The 20,542-nt window shown below is 41.3% G+C and overlaps 1 protein-coding gene across 2 annotated transcripts; it reads left to right on the top strand.

Annotated features, from left to right (window-relative positions):
* Positions 1-3,867: 3,867 nt before the first annotated feature.
* Positions 3,868-18,677, top strand: LOC133131262 (signal peptide peptidase-like 2A). Of its 2 annotated transcripts, XM_061246542.1 has the most exons (17): positions 3,868-4,116; positions 4,639-4,749; positions 5,654-5,836; positions 6,915-7,004; positions 7,397-7,530; positions 8,763-8,914; positions 9,133-9,229; positions 9,422-9,523; positions 10,067-10,148; positions 10,460-10,534; positions 10,992-11,048; positions 11,186-11,239; positions 12,966-13,065; positions 13,182-13,262; positions 15,491-15,651; positions 16,959-16,992; positions 18,130-18,677. In XM_061246542.1, the coding sequence occupies exons 1-17, from the start codon at positions 4,066-4,068 to the stop codon at positions 18,165-18,167; spliced, it is 1,602 nt and encodes a 533-aa protein (XP_061102526.1). In that variant the 5' UTR covers positions 3,868-4,065; the 3' UTR covers positions 18,168-18,677. The 2 variants fall into 2 exon arrangements, with proteins under 2 accessions (XP_061102526.1, XP_061102527.1); XM_061246543.1 differs by lacking the exon at positions 16,959-16,992 and having other exon boundaries at positions 3,870-4,116.
* Positions 18,678-20,542: the final 1,865 nt, after the last annotated feature.

Here is a 20,542-nt window from a genome sequence, read left to right as displayed (position 1 = left end):
GGTGTTCTTTGGATGCAACTTAGCATTCTTTCTCCTCCAAACACAACAAGTTGAGTTTTTACCAAAAAGTTATATTTTGGTTTCATCTGACCATATGACATTCTCCCAATCCTCTTCTGGATCATCCAAATGCTCTCTAGCAAACTTCAAACCGGCCTGGACATGTACTGGCTTAAGCAGAGGGACACGTCTGGCACTGCAGGATTTGAGTCCCTGGCGGCGTAGTGTGTTACTGATGGTAGCCTTTGTTACTTTGGTCCCAGCTCTCTGCAGGTCATTCACTAGGTCCCCCCGTGTGGTTCTGGGATTTTTGATCACCGTTCTTGTGATCATTTTGACCCCACGGGGTGAGATCTTGCGTGGAGCCCCAGATCGAGGGAGATTATCAGTGGTCTTGTATGTCTTCCATTTTGTAATAATTGCTCCCACAGTTGATTTCTTCACACCAAGCTGCTTACCTATTGCAGATTCAGGCTTCCCAGCCTGGTGCAGGTCTACAATTTTGTTTCTGGTGTCCTTTGACAGCTCTTTGGTCTTGGTCATAGTGGAGTTTGGAGTGTGACTGTTTGAGGTTGTGGACAGGTGTCTTTTATACTGATAACGAGTTCAAACAGGTGCCATTAATACAGGTAACGAGTGGAGGACAGAGGAGCCTCTTCAAGAAGAAGTTACAGGTCTGTGAGAGCCAGAAATCTTGCTTGTTTGTAGGTGACCAAATACTTATTTTACCGAGGAATTTACCAATTAATTCATTAAAAATCCTACAATGTCATTTCCTGGATTCTTTCCCCCCATTCTGTCTCTCATAGTTGAAGTGTACCTATGATGAAAATGACAGGCCTCTCTCATCTTTTTAAGTGGGAGAACTTGCACAATTGGTGGCTGACTAAATAGTTTTTTGCCCCACTGTATATAGTGCCTTTATCCCAAGCTCCATACAATTGATGCTTCTCATTTACCCATTCATACACACACAAACACCAATGGTGATTGGCTGCCATGCAAGGCACTAACCAGCTCGTCAGGAGCATTTGGGGGTTAGATGCCTTGCTCAGGGACACTTCGACACACCCAGGGCGGGATCGAACCGGCAACTCTCCGACTGTCAGATGACTGCTCTTACCACCTGAGCAAATGTTGCTCATGAAAATTCCAGGAGATCAGCAGTTACAGAAATATTCAAACCAGCCCGTCTGGCACCAACAATCATGCCACGTCACCGAGATCACATTTTCTCCATTCTGATGATTGATGTGAACATTAACTAAAGCTCCTGACCTCCTAATGAAGTGCTCAGTGAGTGCATATACCTTTGACTTGTGGTTATTAAATTGGCATGGCTATATTTCTCATGCCGGATGTAATTGAACACATTGTGCTGGCATTAGTGTAAATAAAGAAGGTAAGCAAACCAGTGCAGCAGAGCCAATGTTATTTCAGTATTTTAATAGATGGGGGTGAAGAGTGGGGCATACTGCATAAGAACTGGCCTTCAGTGATGTGGTTCACCCTGCATGGATTCAAATCCTCACCGCCTTAGTGAATGGATTGCACAGTGAAGAGTTTGCTGGCAGCACATTCTTTAGAGGAGAGTATGATTGATTGTGCTCTTTAGAATGTATGCAGGTAGTTGCAGTGATGAGAAAGGCCTATGAGTACAGTTTTACATAATTATTTTAATACACCATAAAGTTTTTCAGTGCAGTCTGTAACACATTTTCCATGACACATATTTTGTTGTTTTGGCTCTGTACTCCAGCACATTGAATTTGAAATATAACAATGACTATGAAGTTAAAGAGCAGACCTTTAGCTTTTTTTCCATCCATATTTGGTGAAAAGTGCAGGAATTGTAGTCATTTCTATACTCCCCCCAATTTTAGGGGAGTACAGAGCTAAACCAAGAAAAATGTGCCACTGTTCAAATAGTTACAGACTGTACTGTAAGTATATAATGTGTTGTGCAGGAATTATGCATGTTTTCAAATCTAGATGAAGATGCAGCTTTTATCAGTTTTCATCAGTTTATCAGCCTTGTACATTGCAGAAAAGGTGACGGCAAATTGACCGTTCTGTGATCGGAGAGCCAACAAATGTCCACACCACACACACACGGGATCCGGGGTTTGGGAATTTCAGCTGTAAGTATACGGTATTTGCTAAATGTATACATTTCTGATGGAATAACCAATTCCGTTTTCTGAATTGATATTCTGGACGTGCCTGCAATGCTGCTTGAAAAATTATTTATGTTTCTTTACAAATATTTATAATGCTTCTGCATTAAATGGCTTCTGAATTTATTTATTTTTGTTTTGATTTTGTCCGTTTCATTTACCTTCTCTCAAAGCAGCTTTGATTGAAATTTTACTTGTCAAAAAGAATGAGATGTAAGCAATCTTTTTTTCTTATGAAGGATCAATTTTTTCTACCTAAAATGAAATCAAAAGCCTATGAGTTATATTTCTGAACACAAGTTGCTGTAACATCAATGATATGCACTTTTTTTCAGTGAAGTGGCGTTTGTGGAATCCTGTGAAGATCACCAACAGCTATTATTTGGAGGAGGCATCCTTTATACACTGTCATATTCTGAAAAGCAGAAAAGTTGAGATGCTGTTCATTTAATATTCATAAATTGCACAATAATTGAACTGCTGTTAATTCATCCCTGTTTTACTTGCAATGTATAGCATTCTGATGTTGCACTTTTTAACTACCTATTGTTAAAAAGTTAATAATGATCCAAATGCTTGATGAACACCAGAACAATGACTTACCGTATATACCTATCGATTTTATATTTGTAAGTCTATTTTGTGTTTTTGCTGAATTGTGGCCCGATGCATTTATCTGATGGTGGCTGGGCCACTCGAGAGATTTTAGGGCACATTTTAGTGGAACCAATTTTGACTTGCTCTTTTTAATACAGGCTATATTGTTTTTTAGACACCTTTGTAGACATGTTTCGAAAGTTTGCTGTCTCAGTCTATACAGTAGCTATCCATATTGTGATAGAATATCTAAATTTTCGCAGGGTTTTTAGTCATAATAAAAATAGCATTTTTAAAAGCAGCATTTCATTAAATTTCTCATTAAGGTTACATACACAGTTCAAAGAAATATTCCAAATATTTAATCTGTCAATGGGAGGCTTTAACCTGTTGGCGTGACACCAACTGAAAATTGTTTAATTTCTCAAGGAAATGGTTGTTGTCATTATTAATATTAATAATAATATGTATGCAAACACTTTATTTGAAGGTTCCTACATAAGAGGTATAGAGCCCCTTCATAAGCACTACATAGCACATTCATAAGCATAACAGGCATTCATAAGCACTTGTGTCAATAACTGACATAAGGATCTTGTGTCAGTTAATTTGGCATGTCAGGGTAATGTCACTAGCTGCATCAATGTTGACACTCCATATGCCTATTTAGGTTATTGACATTGCGCTTATGTCGTGCTTATGAGCTCTTTATAACTAGTTATATACTAGTTATAATTCTAGTGTAAGAGCCTTCAAATATAGTGTTACCCTTAATTAATTAATTGTATCAATTTCTCAAAGGATTGTTGTTGAATGATGATGTAACTTTATTGTTGACATTCCTGTAATATCTGATTGGTATATGCAATGTGTTAAAGCATTCAAGACAAATGTTCTTAAAGAAATCTTTATCCATGAAAGAGATGAAGAAATCTATTCTTGATGAAAAAAGATAGGAAGAATTAGCCCACAGTTCTTTTAGCAAGGAACCATAACGGTAAATGTGGCGCTGAGTGGACTCCTCAATTCGTATTCACAATAAAGAAATAAAATCCATACTGGATGTATCGTCATGCGTAATGGACGCGATCAGCCAACGGAACAGGAAGTGGGAAACTTTGGATTCAGTAACAATGAAGTAATGACGCGATCTGGGCACTTTGGAAACAGCTGGCTGGCTAGCGAGCTGGATACTAAAGCCAGTTATCTAAACTTTCTTCTTAAACAGAAATACTGACATCGATACTAAACCAAGACGTATACGAAACATCCTGGATGTGCTAATGCCACCATGGCAAGAAAATTCACTTTTATGTTATATGTTGTTTACATGTTTTCACAGGTAAGTTAGCTTGCTAGCTATAGCTAGTATTGTACCCAGTTGTTTACTCTTGACTTGAGCGTGATGCGTCAACTATTGCTTGAGATTGTAATAGGAGCGTTGTTTCGTTTAAGCACACAATGAATACCCTTGTTATTGCTGACATTGGAGCTAAGGAAATATACTTCAGTCATTCTCGGTCTATTTTAGGAAGCCTGTATGTAGCCAACATGACAAGATGTTGGACGGGAAACGGTTTCTGTAGTTAGTTGGTTAACTAGCACTACATCGAAAGCGTTCATTCTAGTCTCGCTAACAACTAGCTAGCTAACATTATGACAGAATAGCAGAATAGTACTACCAGGCATTACGTGAACAAGTCAGTTGGCTACATTAAGTATTTTATCTGCAATTAGCTGCAACTAATGTGCAAATTCAGAATGTTTTTGACATTTTAGTTTTCAACAATTTTAATTTGAAAATTGGTACTAAAACACCATGATTATATATAAATGAAATACGACCAAATACTGTCCCTTTCAGACGAACTCTCAAGAAGCAATTTTGCACGTCTCACATGGGTCTTCTGAGAAAGAGTATTGCCTTGTTTACAATTCATCCTGGACTAAACTGTCAACGTCTCTTGGCAATGCAGTAAGTTTCTTCAAACACAAACTTGCACATTGATAGCATCGTTCTACATGGTGTTAGGTGTCATTTACAGTTGTAGGCCTAATATTTGAAATTAACATAGCTCAAGTCTCTATCAGTATTTATCTGTCCGGAATACTGTTCCATGGAAATACCTTCGCTTGTCTGGGTTATATTTGGAAGAACATGAACAGAAACTCATGATCAGATACTATACCCTCAGTGACCACTTTATTAGGTATTTATTAATTTTTAAAGCATTGGCCTTCTGCTGCCCTAGCCCATCCACTTCAAGGTTTGGTGTGTTTTGTGTGATCAGAGATGCTCTTCAGCATACTGTACCACTGTTGTAATGTATGATTATTTGAGCTATTGGGCCTTCCTGTCAGATTGACCGTAATCCTCTGACTTTGCTCGTTAACAAGACCTTTTTGCCCACAAAACTGCTGCTCACTGGATATTTTTGTCTTTAGCACAATTCTTTTTAAACTCTAGAGACCGTTGTGTGTGAAAATCCCAGGAAATTAGCAGTTTCTGAGATACTCAAACCACTCTGTCTGCCACCAACAATCAACAAAGTTTGATCTCACCTGACCATGTGTGCATTTTTTATGCATTGCTGCCACATTAATGGCTGATTAGATATGCTGAATTGCATTAGTTCTACCTAATAAAGTGGGCACTGAGTATATACTGTATATATATTAACAAATGCACTGAGTATATTTGAAACACAATAAGTGTATTTACTGTGTATGTTCACTTTAACTGCGTTAAAGTCTATGTTTAAACACTGCAAATGCTTCACTGCTTTCTGTTAATGTGCAGATTTGTAATATCTTCAAATTATAACATTGTTTTATGTTTGAGAATTCTTCAAAAATGATCTTGTTCCGCCTTCTTGCAGGTAGAGTACCAGTTGGTAAACCTGACCTCGAGCTTTCTCTGCAGCGAATCAGGCCTGGCCCCTGATGCACTGAGGGGGAGGGCAGTGGTGGTGATGAGGGGGGAGTGTGATTTCAGTCGGAAAGCTCTGGTCGCCCAAGATCTCGGAGCCTCTGCTGTCCTCATTGCCAGTAAAACAGCCATGGTAGATGCTCATGTGTATACTGTCAGTCCCAGTTTTTACCAGGTTTGCCTGAATGACAAATTATACCTTCATATATTCCTGTCAGTATTTGCAAACTTCTATTCCATAACAGTATATAACAGTATCTATTTTTTGTCAAATATATAAAAAAAGAAAAATGCTGTTTGCAAACCCAGTATACATTAATATTTTGTAGAGCCACCTTTTGCTCCTATAACAGCTTTAAGTCTTTTAGAGTTAGTATCTACCTTCTTGGCAGATTTGCTCCAGGTCTTTCAGGTTCTTTGGGTGTATCTTGTTTACTGCAATTTTCAAATGCCACAGATTCAGGTCTGGGGTTTGACTTTTTTAACTTGGCTATCTGGGGTTTGACTTTTTTAACTGCTCCTGTGTATCTTTGGCTGTATGCTTAGGGTCATTGTCCTGCTGAAAGGTGAAGTTTCTCCTGAGATTTCATTTTTTTGCACAGGTTCTCGTGTAATATCTCCATACTTTTTTATATTTTATATTTTTATATACATTTGCTCCATCCATTCTCTCTTCTATTCTGACAAGATGCCCAGTTCCTGAAGATGAAAAGCATCCTCACAGCATGATGCTGCCATCATTTTATTGTTTACAGTTTATTATTATTAAAAACATTTTGACTTTGAAAATGTACTGTTATAGAATACGAGTTTGGGCAAAAATACTGACAGGTTATATATGTGTATCTATTATTTGTAATTCAGGCAAATTTTAATACTTTTGCCAACCACTGTATTTAGGCAGTTTTAATGCTGAAGGCAATTCTTTATAAATACAACATGGTGCATTCCCAGAAGTGAGAGGTACAGACTAGTAAAACATCAAATTTCTCCTTGCTGTGTACAGAATTTTGATCAGATTAAAGTAATAGTCACTGTCCTTAGGATGCTGTGAAGAAAATGTGGGTATTTTCATGAGCAGGAGATTAAGAGTAACTGTCCATGCGTTTGTCTTGGTCAGAGTAAACCGCTTTGTGCCAGTGATTACAGTATAGAAATGACAAATTCTTAATAAGCAAACTGAAGTCTCGACTGTTTCTTGGGAATTTTAGCAAACTCCTTCAGGGAATGAGACGGACTCTGAAAAAGTGACGATTCCCCTGGCCCTCATGAGATACAGAGACATTCTGGATGTGTGGCAGGTGACCTCCTTAAACGCAAATTAATTCATTTTACGGTCTTTATTATCCTGATTGGCAGCACATGCCATTCATATCAATGACCTAATATGCAGAACTTGAAGAATAATTTGTTTGCTAATCCAGGGGTGTCAAACTCCAGTCCTGAGGAATGCAGTGTCTGCTGGTTTTTAGTGTTTCAGCATGAGCGCTGAAGTCTTCCATTGGCTGAAGAGTCCATACACCTTGTTCTTAAGGCCTTAACTGGCTGCTGATTGAAAGGAAACCATCAATACCTACTGACACTGCAGCCCTCCAGGACTGGAGTCTGACAGCCCTGTGCTAATCAATGAGTCATTGAAATGTCAGATATACACAGTCAGATGTTGCTTTGTTAATTGTTGCTCTCTTCGCAGGCGTTCCCCGATGGCATGGCTGTGAGTTTATATGCTCCTCCAGTGCCCGTGGTTGACGTCAGCCTCCTGGTCATGTTGTTTCTTAGTGTCTTCACTGTGGCTATGGGAGCCTACTGGAGTGGCGTCTCTGAAAGGTGAAACGGTATTCACGGGCGAAAAGTCAGTGGTGGGAAGTCTAGGAGGTGCATAGGGCGAGTGTGGTTATTCCCCAAATCTGATGGTTGATGTGAAAATTAACTAATTGGTTGATCAGATAATCGCATTAATATTTAGGTGTAATAAAGTAAAAATGTTCCCAATAAAGTGCTCGGTGTGTGTATGTCAGGTGGCAATAGAACTTTCACAGACGTTCTGCAATTTCAGTGGAGTGACTCTGTCGCTGGACTATAAACTGGCCTTAAGAAAATGCTTGAAAAGTGTCTGAAAATGTACAAAAGCACGTCACTGGGGTGGAAACTGGGGTGGAAACCACACTTGCCTCACCTTATGCTGAAGGGTTTTATCAGAATGTTATTCTCTGACTCATTACGCAACAGTGGCCTGTGGCCTGTCCTGCACGTGCAGTCTGTCTGTGGTTTGCCTGTGCTGTTTGCATAAGTGAGTCAGTCCTCAGGGCCATGACAGAGCCTCTCAGGTGGTGGACTAAACAACGTGGGGGCTGGCCGCTCGTTCTTAGGGAAGGACGGGTGTGCCAGTGTTGGTTTTGCTCAGTTGATGGGGGATCAATGTGGTGGGCCAACTAATGTAATTGGGAAGTAATTCATTAAACAATTTCAAAAGCAAAAAAGACAATGCCCATCACCATTAACGGTGTGGGACCATTGGCCTATACTACTGCATGCTGTATTTACAGCTTTTTCAACTGCTACGCAGAGAGTGTCTAGAGTACAACATTTTGGTTTCAGTTACATCCAAATCTGCTGTCAGTGACAGCTTGAGTGTATTACTGTTTTCTTTGTCGACAGGACAATTATTTTCAAATTGATTGACATGGTTGACAAGGCTACCTGCTTTTGTCTTACATTTTGGGCTGTGATTCAAGGAAGATGCCTAAGAAATGGTAGTGTCACTGTCAGCTCCCTCATTGACTTGCACTTAGACTGAACATCTCTGGTAGTAGCAAACTTGAAGTTTTGTAGTTGTTGCTGCAGGGATAGTTAATATGGGGAAGAGTAGTATTGTGTTGCGTTGGTCTATTTGCCATGTTTACTGGAAATAATGTTCATGGCTGTACACCGGTTTCTTTGTGAATTGGAGCTTATCCGACCTGTTCTGTAGCTTCTTCTAATGACCGTGACATGCACTTTCTGTAGGTGGCTTTGGATAAAAGCCTCTGCAGAAGGTAAGGTGATGTGTGTGATTTTAGGGACCGGCTGAGTGGAGGCCATGATGCTGAGGGCTGTGAGGGGAAAGGCTCCGGCGGTGACTTGTCTCTTTACTCTCCTCTGAAAATCATCATCTTCGTGGCCCTGATGAGCACCATGCTGGTCCTGATGTACTTCTTCTACTCCTGGCTCGGTGTGTATTTCCAGCCACTCAACTGTCAGTCAGTTAATCAGTTTAAATCTGCAATGATGTTTGTTCATGGAAACAGTTTTGTTTTTCGCCCCAAACGCTTAGCCTACATTAGTGGTCTTCATTCCTGGATTATATGAAACCTCAAAAACACCAAAAATATGCACATGGGCCTTTAATGCATAATTGATAAAGTGTGCTAAAACCTCTCTTGTTTCCAGTGTATGCCATCATTGCTGTGTTCTGTCTTGCCTCTGCTGTGGCCCTACACACCTGCCTGGATGCCATCATGGAAAGGATTGGTTGTCCAAGTGGAAGGTGAGTGGGGCCTGCATCTAGAGCACTTGTGTATTCGGTCTGGTCTTCTTGTCTTCCAGGAATATGTGTTTCCTCTCTTTCTCAGAGAATATGTTTATTTATTGTCACTCTGTGTTATGGCTTCTGCTCAGACTGACCTTTCTGTTGCTCTGTTGGACCTGTGCGTAATTTGAATGTCTTGGTTTTTTCCAGCTTCTCATTCTATGGAAAAGATTTCTCAATCCGGTCCCTGCTGCTGGCTGCAGTCAGTATTGGTGTGGCTGTGGTGTGGGGGGTGTACAGGAACGAGGACAGGTAGTGCATGAACAAACACCGCTCTGTTCCTCTTCCGCTCCGTGTGGGAGGGCTGTGGGTGGGTCTTCAGGAAACATCGTCTGGATTTTAACCTCCTGATACCCAGTGTCCTCAAAAGGGGGTGGACATTACATTTTTGGCTCCCTGGAGCTCTATACAGCATTTCTCTTAACATAAGGGACATTCAATTCAAAATAAAATATATTTATGAAAATATTTTCAGTCCAACGTGTTTTTGCCATCCAAGACACTAAAAAAGGAAAATACTTTCTTGTGCGACCCAGGAGAAAAAAAGCTCAAATTAGGCAGAATATATTTTGCAGGCATGTTGTTGGAAACATTTTGGCTAGCTATGTCTAAATGGTTGCTTACTGGTTCATTGACTGCAGTATTGGTCAGAATTCAAAACCACCAATCCTTAGTCATTATGTTCAGCTGAATAGTGTCTACCATTTAGCAATTTTTTGTATATTTCATTTATTATACTACATGTACTGGTTGCATGTGATCACCAAATCCTCTTTAAATGTGATTTAAATTTAGGTGGATCTGGATTTTGCAGGATCTCCTGGGTATTGCATTCTGCCTGCACTTCATGAAGACCATAACTGTGTCCAACTTTAAGGTGAAACCTCACCGTGACACCAATGCATCTCTTCCGTTTTATTCTGCAATCACTTTTCTTTAAATTTGATGAATTGCTATTAGAAGAACGATATTTTTCAGATACTAGGTATGGATTACGACATGATGATGGATCAAATAACAATAGCAGTATTAAATCCAGAGAATATGACTTTGATTTTGCTATTGCAATTAGTCTTTTCAAGTAATAGGCTCAAATAGAAGTGTGTGAAATGTACTAAATTTGACCGTGAACCGAAATGGTGTATCTTGCCGTGCCCACATGTTGACCCCTCTGTCTTTTACCTGCAGATCTGCGTCATTCTCCTCAGCCTCCTGGTGCTGTACGATGTCTTCTTTGTCTTCATCACGCCTTTCTTTACACCAGTGAGTCACACGCATTGGCACATTTTGTCCTTGTGTTTTGTAGTCATTAAATGGAATAATGCGAGTGCATTATTGGTTCAGTGAATTTGATTGGTACTCTGTATGGTCTTGGGAACAGGCTCGGAGTTACGAGCGGCCATTTTATGTATTCAGTAAAATTTGTCCATTTACAATGCCTGCAGAAATTTGAGTCAGAAGTGCTTTTGATTACTATTGGCAGCCTATAGCCTAGTGGCTAAGATCCTGGACTGAGACCTGGAAGGTTGGTGGTTCACGATAAGATCAGCTGTTGGGCCCTTGTGTAAGGCCATTTACCCCACATTGCTCCAGGGGGATTGGCCCCAGTTTGCCCCTTTTCAACTGTGTGGCTTTGGATAAAGGCACCAGCTAAAAACTGTAATGTTGTGCAATATTGGCATTTTGGTGAATATATGTGTCACTGTGTCATCTGCCACAGAACGGGGAGAGTATAATGGTTCAAGTCGCTCTCGGTCCAGGGTCTACCGGGACAAAGGTAAGCACGTAAAAAGCAGTCTCATTTTTGGTGTAGTTATGGAAAAACGAGTGACCATACTAACAGTAACCATGTGTTGCAGTGTTGGTGTGGATCAATTTTTACTGAAAAATGTCTGCCTTGGATTTGGTCCTTAGAGTGATGACAACTTTGTGGAGGTGCCTGCTGAACCCACAGCTCCCCGTGAGAAAGTAAGACTCTGAGCTCTCATCATGGGTGGTAGGAGTGGAGGCAGAGTTTCACAGAAAACGTGTGTGTGTGCGCGTGCGTGTGTGCGCATATGCGTGTGTGTGTGTGTGTGTGTGTGTGTGTGCGCGTATGCGTGTGTGTGTGTGCGTGCGTGTGTGCGCGTATGCGTGTGTGTGTGCGTGTGTGTGTGTGTGTGTGTGCGCGTATGCGCGTGTGTGTGTGTGTGTGTGTGTGCGTGTGTGTGTGTGTGTGCGCGTATGCGTGTGTGTGCGTGTGTGCGTGTGCGCGTGTGCGTGCGTGTGTGTGTGTGTGTGTGTGTGTGCGCGCGTATGCGTGTGTGTGTGTGTGTGCGCGTGCGCGTATGCGCGTGTGTGTGTGTGTGTGTGCGCGTATGCGTGTGTGTGTGTGTGTGTGTGTGTGTGTGTGTGTGTGCGCACGTGTGAGTATGTTTGGCCTACGCTCGAGCTCTCACATGACTCTCCCAGCACTGTGGTGTCTGCAGTGTGTGTACTACTTAAACAAGCACATGATTAACCTTCATGATCCTTGAGACACATGAGCCCACTACAAACTGCTTATAACTGCTATTGTAGCATTGTTTTATACAATTGCATTTCCTGCTAAATTAATATATTTCATATAAATGTTTGTATTTTTTGCTGTTTTAGGCTGATTTTGATAGAACAGGTCACATATGTTGTGCCTGTTTCAATCAAATTTAAGCACACAATGTGCTCCTAGTCATAGCTTTGTTTGGAATGAACTCTGGTATTTGGTTGCTTATATGTTAGTGTTCAATTCAATACTATTTGTATAGTTCTTTTTACAGAGATACTGTCACAGACACTTCACAGACAAAACAAAAAGTAAAATTGGCAAAAAACCAGGCCTAACCCCCAAAAAGCAAGCCAGTGAGGTTACAGTTTTTTAGTGTTACATGCATATTACATAATCATTTTGTTATCTTTATCCAGACTGGGGTGGTACAGTGCAGATAATCTAAATAGGGTAGGCTACGGTTATTTTCCCAGATGGATATTGTATAAAGCTTTGTGGTGACATGCAGGTGTAGAGTACTGCTGAAAGGCTCTTTGAAAAAGAATACTCCTGAGGGCAGGCTGGCAAGAGAACACTGTCCTATGAGGGGATGAGACACAAAGTTTATACAAAGTTTATACAACTGTGCAAGGTTTGTGTCTACTATGACAACATGCCAAATTGAAATGACTGTCTCTATGAAAACAGGCGGCAGCCTGGAGCCTAGTGGCTAAGGTACATGCCTGGGACCCGGAGGGTTGGTGGTTGAAGCCCGAGTGTAGCCACAATGCGATCTGTGCAGCTGTTGGGCCCTTCAGTAAGGCCCTTAACCCCACATTGCTCCTGGGGGGATTGTCCCCTGCTTAGTCTAATCAACTGTAAGTCGCTTTGGGAAAAAAAACACAGTTAGATAACTGTTACAGCTAAGTAACAATGTAGTCGTGATAAACCTGGATAACACTTAATCTGTAAGTAAAGCTGGTCTATAAAATGATCCGTTGAATTTGGAATCTGTAATCCTTTGGTGCTTTGATAATGCATGCATTTTCCTCACACCAGAAGCCGTTCTCTTTTCTGTAAATTATTGTTCCAGTTTATTATTTTTTATTTGGCTTCAGACGTGATTCAGTGCTTTCCTGTTTTAACTGTTTTTTCTCAACTGGAGCTGCATGTCTGTGTGATATTTTGCAGCTGCCTGTGGTCATGAGGGTGCCCAGGTTTTCAGCCTGGGCCCAGAACCTGTGTGCAATGCAGTTCTCCATTCTTGGCTATGGAGACATCATTATACCAGGTGACTTAGGGTTCCTGTGTGAAGGGCCAGGAGGGGCTGAGTAGCACTGGAGTAAAATCACCCTGATATTCTGCACATTCTGCCTCTGTAGTAACTCCCGCTTGTTGACCACACAGGTTTGCTGGTGGCCTACTGCCACAGGTTTGATATATGGACCAGCAGCCCCAAGAAGATCTATTTTTTATCCTGCACTGCAGGTACGGTATGAAGACGAACAAAAATGCTATCTGTCATTGCACACATCCGCATTAAACAGATATAGATACATTCAGTAGTGCTTGCGTAGCATGTTATGACATCTGTTGCAGCTAAACTTGGAGAAAATGATATTCCGTAATCTTCTCTTGTTTCAGCGGTGGAACATCATGTCAAATCCACTTTTTTAGTTCAATAAATGTTGTTACACCTTGTGATTCACCATACGTTCAGGTTTATTTTTTACATTTTACATTTACATTTTTGTCATTTGGCAGATGCTTTTAATCCAAAGTGACTTACAAGTGCATAGGTTCTTCCACAAATTAAAGCATCACATCCATAACTAGTAAAATACACATGAAGTGTTGTTCTAAACATATAGGCATCATAAGTGCAATTTTTTATTTGTTTATTTTTGAAGTTTTTTTTTTTTTTGGGGTTAGACGAGGGATAGGGATATCAGAAAGGGTGGCGGGGAAGGAGGGAGGACTGAGGTAGAGTTTGAAAAGGTGTGTTTTTAGTCTGCGTCAAAATAGGGGGAGGGATTCGGCTGTCCTGACAGTGGTAGGCAAGTCATTCCACCACTGAGGAACCAGAACGGAAAACAGGCGTGAACGTGCAGCTCGACTGCAGGTGCTCGTAGAGAGGGAACCAGAGCTGGCAGACCGGAGTGGTCTAGCTGGGGAGTAGGGAGTGATTAAGGATTGTATGTAAGGTGGGGCAGTCCCCTTAGCAGCCTGAAATGCCAACACTAGGGCCTTGAATTGGATGCGTGCGGCAATAGGAAGCCAGTGGAGGCCAATGAGGAGCGGGGTGACATGAGCCGACCTGGGCTGACTGGTGATCAGGCGGGCTGCAGCATTCTGGACCAGCTGGAGGGGCTTGATGGCACAAGCTGGGAGACCGGCTAGGAGGGAGTTGCAGTAATCCAGGCGGGAAATGACGAGCGCCTGGACTAGGAGCTGGGTGGCTTTCTCCGTTAGGAGATGACGGATACGGCGTATATTGTAGGAAGGAAGAACCTGCAGGTTCTGGCAGTGGAGGATACTTGTGGAGCCAGGGTGAGGCAGTTATCAAGAGTCATCCAAAGATTCTTTGCCATATGGGAGGAGGAAACTACAAAGTCCTCAACAGTCAGTGAGAGGTCGATTGTCGGAGAGGACTTAGCAGGGATGTAGAGAAGCTCAGTTTTGGCAAGGTTAAGCTTCTGGTGGTGGGAAGTCATCCACGCAGAGATATCAGCCAAGCAGGCAGAGATCTGTGTGGTGACCTGGGTATAGGGGGGGAAGGAAATAAAGAGTTGGGTGTCATCGGCATAAGAGCCATGGGAAGAGATAACAGAACCAAGAAACATGGTGTATAGCCAGAAGAGGACCGAGAATTGAGCCCTGCGGGACTCCAGTTTGTAGGGGGTGAGGGTCAGAGACTGAGCCCCTCCAAGTCACCTGGTAGGAGCGACCAGAGAGGTAGAAAACCAAGCAAGTGCAGATCCTGTGACACCCATCCCAGACAGCGATAAGAGCAGAATCTCATGGTTGACTGTATCGAAGGCGGCCGACAGGTCGAGGAAGATGAGGACAGAGGAGAGGGATTTGGCTTTAGCAGAGTGGAGTGCCTCAGTGACTGCGAGCAGGGCAGTCTCAGTGGAGTGACCACTCTTGGAACCGGACTGGTTGGGACCGTGGCGATTGTTGTGAAGAAGATAAGTGGACAGTTGGGAGCAATAATAATAATAATAATAATAATGCATTTTATTTATAGTGCACTTTACATTTGGAGACCAAATCTCAAAGTGCTAAGCAGACCGCCAGTTCCAGAGTTTTAGCGAGAAAGGGAAGAAGAGAGACAGGCCTGTAGTTGTTCAGAGCAGAGGGGTCAAGAGTAGGTTTTTTGAGCAGGGGAGTGACTCTGGCCCTCTTCAGGAAAGAGGGCATGGTGCCGGAAGAGAGGGAGGTGTTGATTAGAGAGGAGAGAAAAGGGAGAATGTCATTAGACCAGGCCGAACAATCCTTTGTAGCAAAATTACTCATTATCCATAGCATGGCCATTTACAGTGATTGGAAGATTTGCTAACGGCTGCTACCATTCATTTCTAGGAGCATTATGGCTAATGCTTGCCGGTGACATATCTAATCAAAGTTTCTCTGCTTCAAGATTGAAATGAGGGATGGCAGATTACTGATAACCTACAAAGTTGTTTTATGTGGCTTTCCTCTCGTCTCCACAGCCTATTTCCTTGGCTTGATTGTGACGTTTGTGGTCATGATTATGTCCAAGATGGGCCAGCCTGCCCTGCTGTACCTGGTACCATTCACTCTCCTCACCTGCGCCCTGGTCGCCTGGAGAAGGAAGGAAATGAGACATTTCTGGGCTGGTACTAATTATGAAGTGAGTGTACCAACTGTTCTGTTCATGGATTTATTTCTGTGGTCTGCCTGCCTGGATATCGTTTAGGGCCAGTTTCACAGACAAAGATTAAGCCTAGACTAAATACGTTTTTGAATGGAATATTCTCCATTCAAAAGTCAATTTGGTCCAGGATTAAGCTTAATCTGCGACTGTGAAACCAACCCATAGGGCTAGTTTCGTAGACATGGATTTAGCCTAGTTCTAGACTAAAAAAATCTATGAAGTTCTGCATTGAAAAAAGCTTTGTCTAGGACTAGGCTTAATCCATGTCTGGGAAACCGGTGTGTAGTGTTGTAATGCTTGTCTAAAGCTGTGCTTCAGTTAAATTTGTCATTTACTCCAAACACATCCAGTCTAGATCACCCATTCATTGGTATTCAAGGAAAGACATTCAATATAGCAGTTTTTTCATAGAGCACCGTAGTAGCAGTCTGTGCCTCACAAATAATTTTATGATTTAATTTACCCGATCAATGTTTGTGAACAGGGCGGCACGGATGGTGCAGTGGGTAGCACTGCTGCCTCACAGCAAGGAGGTCCTGGGTTCGAATCCCAGTCGGCCGGGGCCTCTCTGTGTGGAGTTTGCATGTTCTCCCCGTGTTTGCGTGGGTTTCCTCCGGGTACTCCGGTTTCCTCCCACAGTCCAAAGACATGCAGGTTAGGCTGATTGGAGAGTCTAAATTGCCCATAGGTATGAGTGTGTGAGTGAATGGTGTGTGTGCCCTGCGATGGACTGGCGACCTGTCCAGGGTGTATTCCTGCCTTTCGCCCAATGAATGCTGGGATAGGCTCCAGCCCCCCTGCGACCCTGTTCAGGATAAGCAGGTTAAGATAATGGATGGATGGAATGTTTGTGAACAAGTAATACAGACTTGTGAATTATTCACAAATTAAAAGTGTTTTTCTCACTGCCAACCAGTAGGTGTCAGTTTAGTCGTTCAGGTAAAATTCATTCTGACCATGAAGTTGAGGCCTGTTTTGTAGTTGTATTTAGTCCCACAGTAATGTTGATTTACATAATTTCTCAGGTAGATTATTGTGATTTTGGCTGTGAAATTCAGTATTAAAAATGTTTTAGTAAACAAAGAGATTAGAGGAGATGATCAATCAGGTTTGTGATAGGAAATTTGTCCCTTTATATTTATGAAATAAGAGAATTATTATTTTAAATCTAAAATGATTTTACATATGATTGTATTTTTATACTTATTATCTGTAGTCACAAGCATGTCAGTCATGCGGCGTGTTTTCTCACAATGATCATGATCTAACTCCATTTACATCAGGTGTTGGACTCTTCAATGGATCCTTTATTACAAGGTGTGCTATTGATCCAGAATTGGCTACAATCACCATTCGCATTCCATCTTCTGCCATATTCGTGTCCTGTTCACATTGTGTTGTCTCATCGTGTTCTTCTTTCTTGGCTGAGAGACAAGCCTGTCAGTAACTTTCTGTAACTGGCTGTTTTTTGTGGGGTTTTTTGCTCGATTTGAGCAAAAAAGATTTTTAAGAATAGTGTTTCTTAGTAATTTTTGACTTTCATAGACCCATACATTCCATCAGATGTCCCAATTGTTCCCAAATCCTTTTTGGCCCCCTCCATGGCTGTGTGTCCATGTAAAAAAAATGTTTTTGACAAATAGCATTAATGTTCTTCATGAAATAAAACAGCCAAACACAGAAAGATGCTTTACGGTTTGAAAAAACCCCACATGATTAGCTTCAGTTTGTCTTTGTTGCGATCCATTCATTTGCCTGACATCTTTGCAATTTACAAAAAATCTGCTTTTTATTTATTTTTCATCTTTGCTTTGAAACTGATGAAACACTTTTACTTTTATTTGACTACATTTTCACTACATCTATTGATGTTGCTGTTGTCATGACAACAGATAAGAAGGTTGTCTGAAACACAGCACTATTGTCATTGTTCTGTGGCATGTCGTTACAAATCGTGTCGTTGCTTTATCAGTAAGGGTCAAAGCCTTGTGAACAACTAACATTGTCATTTTGCAGGCATGAATTCTGTTGATATAATGCAACATTAGTTAAAATTTTTGTTTCGCTATTTTTTTAAACCTAATTTTAGCAAACTGATCAAGCTGTTTCTAGCCTTTTTTTGTGGATGATGCTTTGTCAGTTCTTCATGATTGCAGTAGTGATCTCAAAAAGTGGTGTTCACACATGGAACTTACTTTTAATCCAAAAGTGTGTAAAAACCTGTTGGTATATACAAGGAGATATATGATGATTATCCTCAATAGAGCACTGATGGGTAATGACAACTGTAACGAATGAGATCAAATTATTTTACACTTGGAATAAATAACGTATTTCCTGTGAAATCATTCTATGGATATCTAGTTGATCCTGACATGTAGGCCACGTAGATCTGGTGCAGATTTTCTTTTTATTTTGGAATAATGAACCTTTCTCCCTCTTTTTCTCTCTCAGGCGGAGGATCAGGATGTGACGGTGGAGGAAAATGCTGACTTCCACAAGTGACCTAGGGTGGTGCCTTGTTGCACTTTTTACTTTGAGAATTTTGGCACAGGCGCAAATGATGGTTGTCTTGTGTTAACAATAGGGAATGAATCAGCAGGTGTAATTGCCAGGGATGAAATGTGGTTTGGGGATTTAAGGCCTGTCATTTCATCACTTGTTGGTCATCAGAATAAGCTAAATAATCCATAGTGTAGACGATGACTAAAGTAAAAAAAAGAAAAAAGAAAAATGGTGTGTAACAGTTTACCTTACTAGTGATAGGCTGGATAAAATCAATTAGGTTACAGGGGGTTTGGGTCTCTTCATTTTCCTTGTTACATTTCCTTACAAATGCAGAATTCTGGTTATCTTTTTGCTGTGGACGGCCGATGATTCCAGTCTCAACATGTTTGGCATCGGGCAATTAAAACTGCCTATTTCGAAGTGGTAGTATTTACTGATCACTGTGTTGCAAGTTTAAACGCACTTTTCTTTTATTAAATTGATACTTTTGTGCACTGGTTTGTTGTTTTACCATTCTTTACATCCACACATTTTCAATAACAGCGTATGCTAAACTGTTAAAGGCCCACTCACATATATTTCATGTTTTTGAGCTTTTCATATCATCCTGCTTTCGATTTGTGTTCTACACTGATCCAAGTAAAACAATTGCAATTTTGGTATTACACATATTTTTGTGTCTAACTGCAATTTTTCCAAGCTGTTTGTAAAACTATTTCCCACGTGGCATGATGTATGTTTTTGCTTAATTATGAGATGCTGTTGCGAAATGTTAACACAGAAAGCTGACCACAGGAGGGGGAGGGGGAATTGGGCTCTGGGGGCAGAGTTATGGACTTTTCAAAAGAATCTACATCACTGCTCTTTTCAAATGTTTTGTAGCCGTTTTAGATACTATAACCAGGAAGAGAACGCTGATGTGTGTGGGCTTTTAATGACACCCATAATTGTAACGGGCCAGTTTCTGCCAGATTTTTTGAGGAAGGCTGCTCCTAGCATGTGCTTTTCAGAAATGTGAGCACTCAGCTGCCTTGACTTTCCACTCTGTGGTCCACAGGCAGAGCTGTGCAGTGAATGCACCAGGTGATCGAGAACACCTTGGTGCACACAGTTGGTGCAGGTACATTGCAAGCATCCCATCAATCAGGGGAGTCGCTGTTGGATGATGATGATGGAGAGGAGCCTATAGTCTAGTGGCTAAGGTGCTTGAATGGGACTTACAGTGCAGCCACCGTAAGATCAGTACAAGGCCTTTAATTAGCCCCTGCTTATTCTAATCGACTGTAAGTTGCTTTGCATTTTCATTTCATTTTAATGTAAGAATGTAGTGAAACGAGAGGCCATTCCAGCTCAGTTCCTTTCCTTCGTGGGTGACGCTATGGCCACGTTCTACATCGCACAGTGTGAGTTCAGCCCATGGCCTGTGTTTGCCTCGTCCAGATTCGTTCTGGACTGGGGTGCAGTCAACAGTGTTTTGTACAATAAATAAATACCTTTATTTATACATTTTGTCAATTTGAAATGACTTGTGATTCATTCAAATTCAATTTTCTTTTGTTTGAGGTGAAAAAATGTCAAAAGGACATCACAAACAATTATCAACATAGGTGAGAGTTTCTAATGCATAGAGTATGTGGAATTTTTGTAGATGGCCCCTCACAGCAACAGCACTGGAAGCTGAAGTAGTTTGCCATAAAAGGATGTGAGCCTAAGCATGTCATGCTACTTTAAAGCAAGTGCCTTGTTATTTCTGACACTCTTCATTTCTGAATATCCACTGAACACCCTCGCCTGTGATGCCCCCAGCCCCAGTAAATATCAGCTGGCTCTGTCAGTATCCTCTTTCAGCATTTCCATTGTGAAGATATACTGCAGTTTTTGGTTTATTAGTTAGCACCAGTCAGCTGTTTTATATGAACATAGTAAGTATTTAGATACTGTGGCTTGGGAATTGTCCACAAGCTGCTTTAAAGACTTGCAGAACCAGATCAGCCTGGTTGGTAGGTAGGTACACTACTGCAACAGGATGAGGTGTTTTAGGATTACTGCATTGCTGCTCCTTTTCAGTGGGGCTAATGTATCTTCTCCCTTCTAAAATTACATTAAAAGTTAAAAAAAAAATTTAAAAAATAATGTTTTGCTCCCAGCCTAATGTGGTTTTTAAAATTGTGTTTTTCAGTTGTATTGTGTTCTATTCCTCAACTGAAGAAAATGACCAGTAACTAGCAGCAGAGCACAGTATCTGTATGCGTCAGCCAGCTCGTTTTAATGGCCAAATGGAAGCTTCCGTCAGCACACACTCCGAGCCATCACATCAGAGACACAATGTGCTTTGTTTAAATAAACTGAGAATCTTTCA

The sequence above is a fragment of the Conger conger genome, chromosome 6 (assembly GCF_963514075.1).
Source record: "Conger conger chromosome 6, fConCon1.1, whole genome shotgun sequence".
In the NCBI taxonomy this organism is placed as follows: domain Eukaryota; kingdom Metazoa; phylum Chordata; class Actinopteri; order Anguilliformes; family Congridae; genus Conger; species Conger conger.
Note: the sequence above shows the minus strand (reverse complement) of the source record. Positions and strands in the feature narration are given on the sequence as shown.

Excerpts from the sequence above, each read along its gene's own strand:
- LOC133131262 (XM_061246542.1), top strand. The coding sequence starts at position 4,066 with ATGGCAAGAAAATTCACTTTTATGTTATATGTTGTTTACATGTTTTCA. Across the intron at positions 13,066-13,181 it reads TGGAGACATCATTATACCAG|GTTTGCTGGTGGCCTACTGC; the intron begins GTGACTTAGGGT and ends TTGACCACACAG. Across the intron at positions 16,993-18,129 it reads AATGGATCCTTTATTACAAG|GCGGAGGATCAGGATGTGAC; the intron begins GTGTGCTATTGA and ends TTTCTCTCTCAG.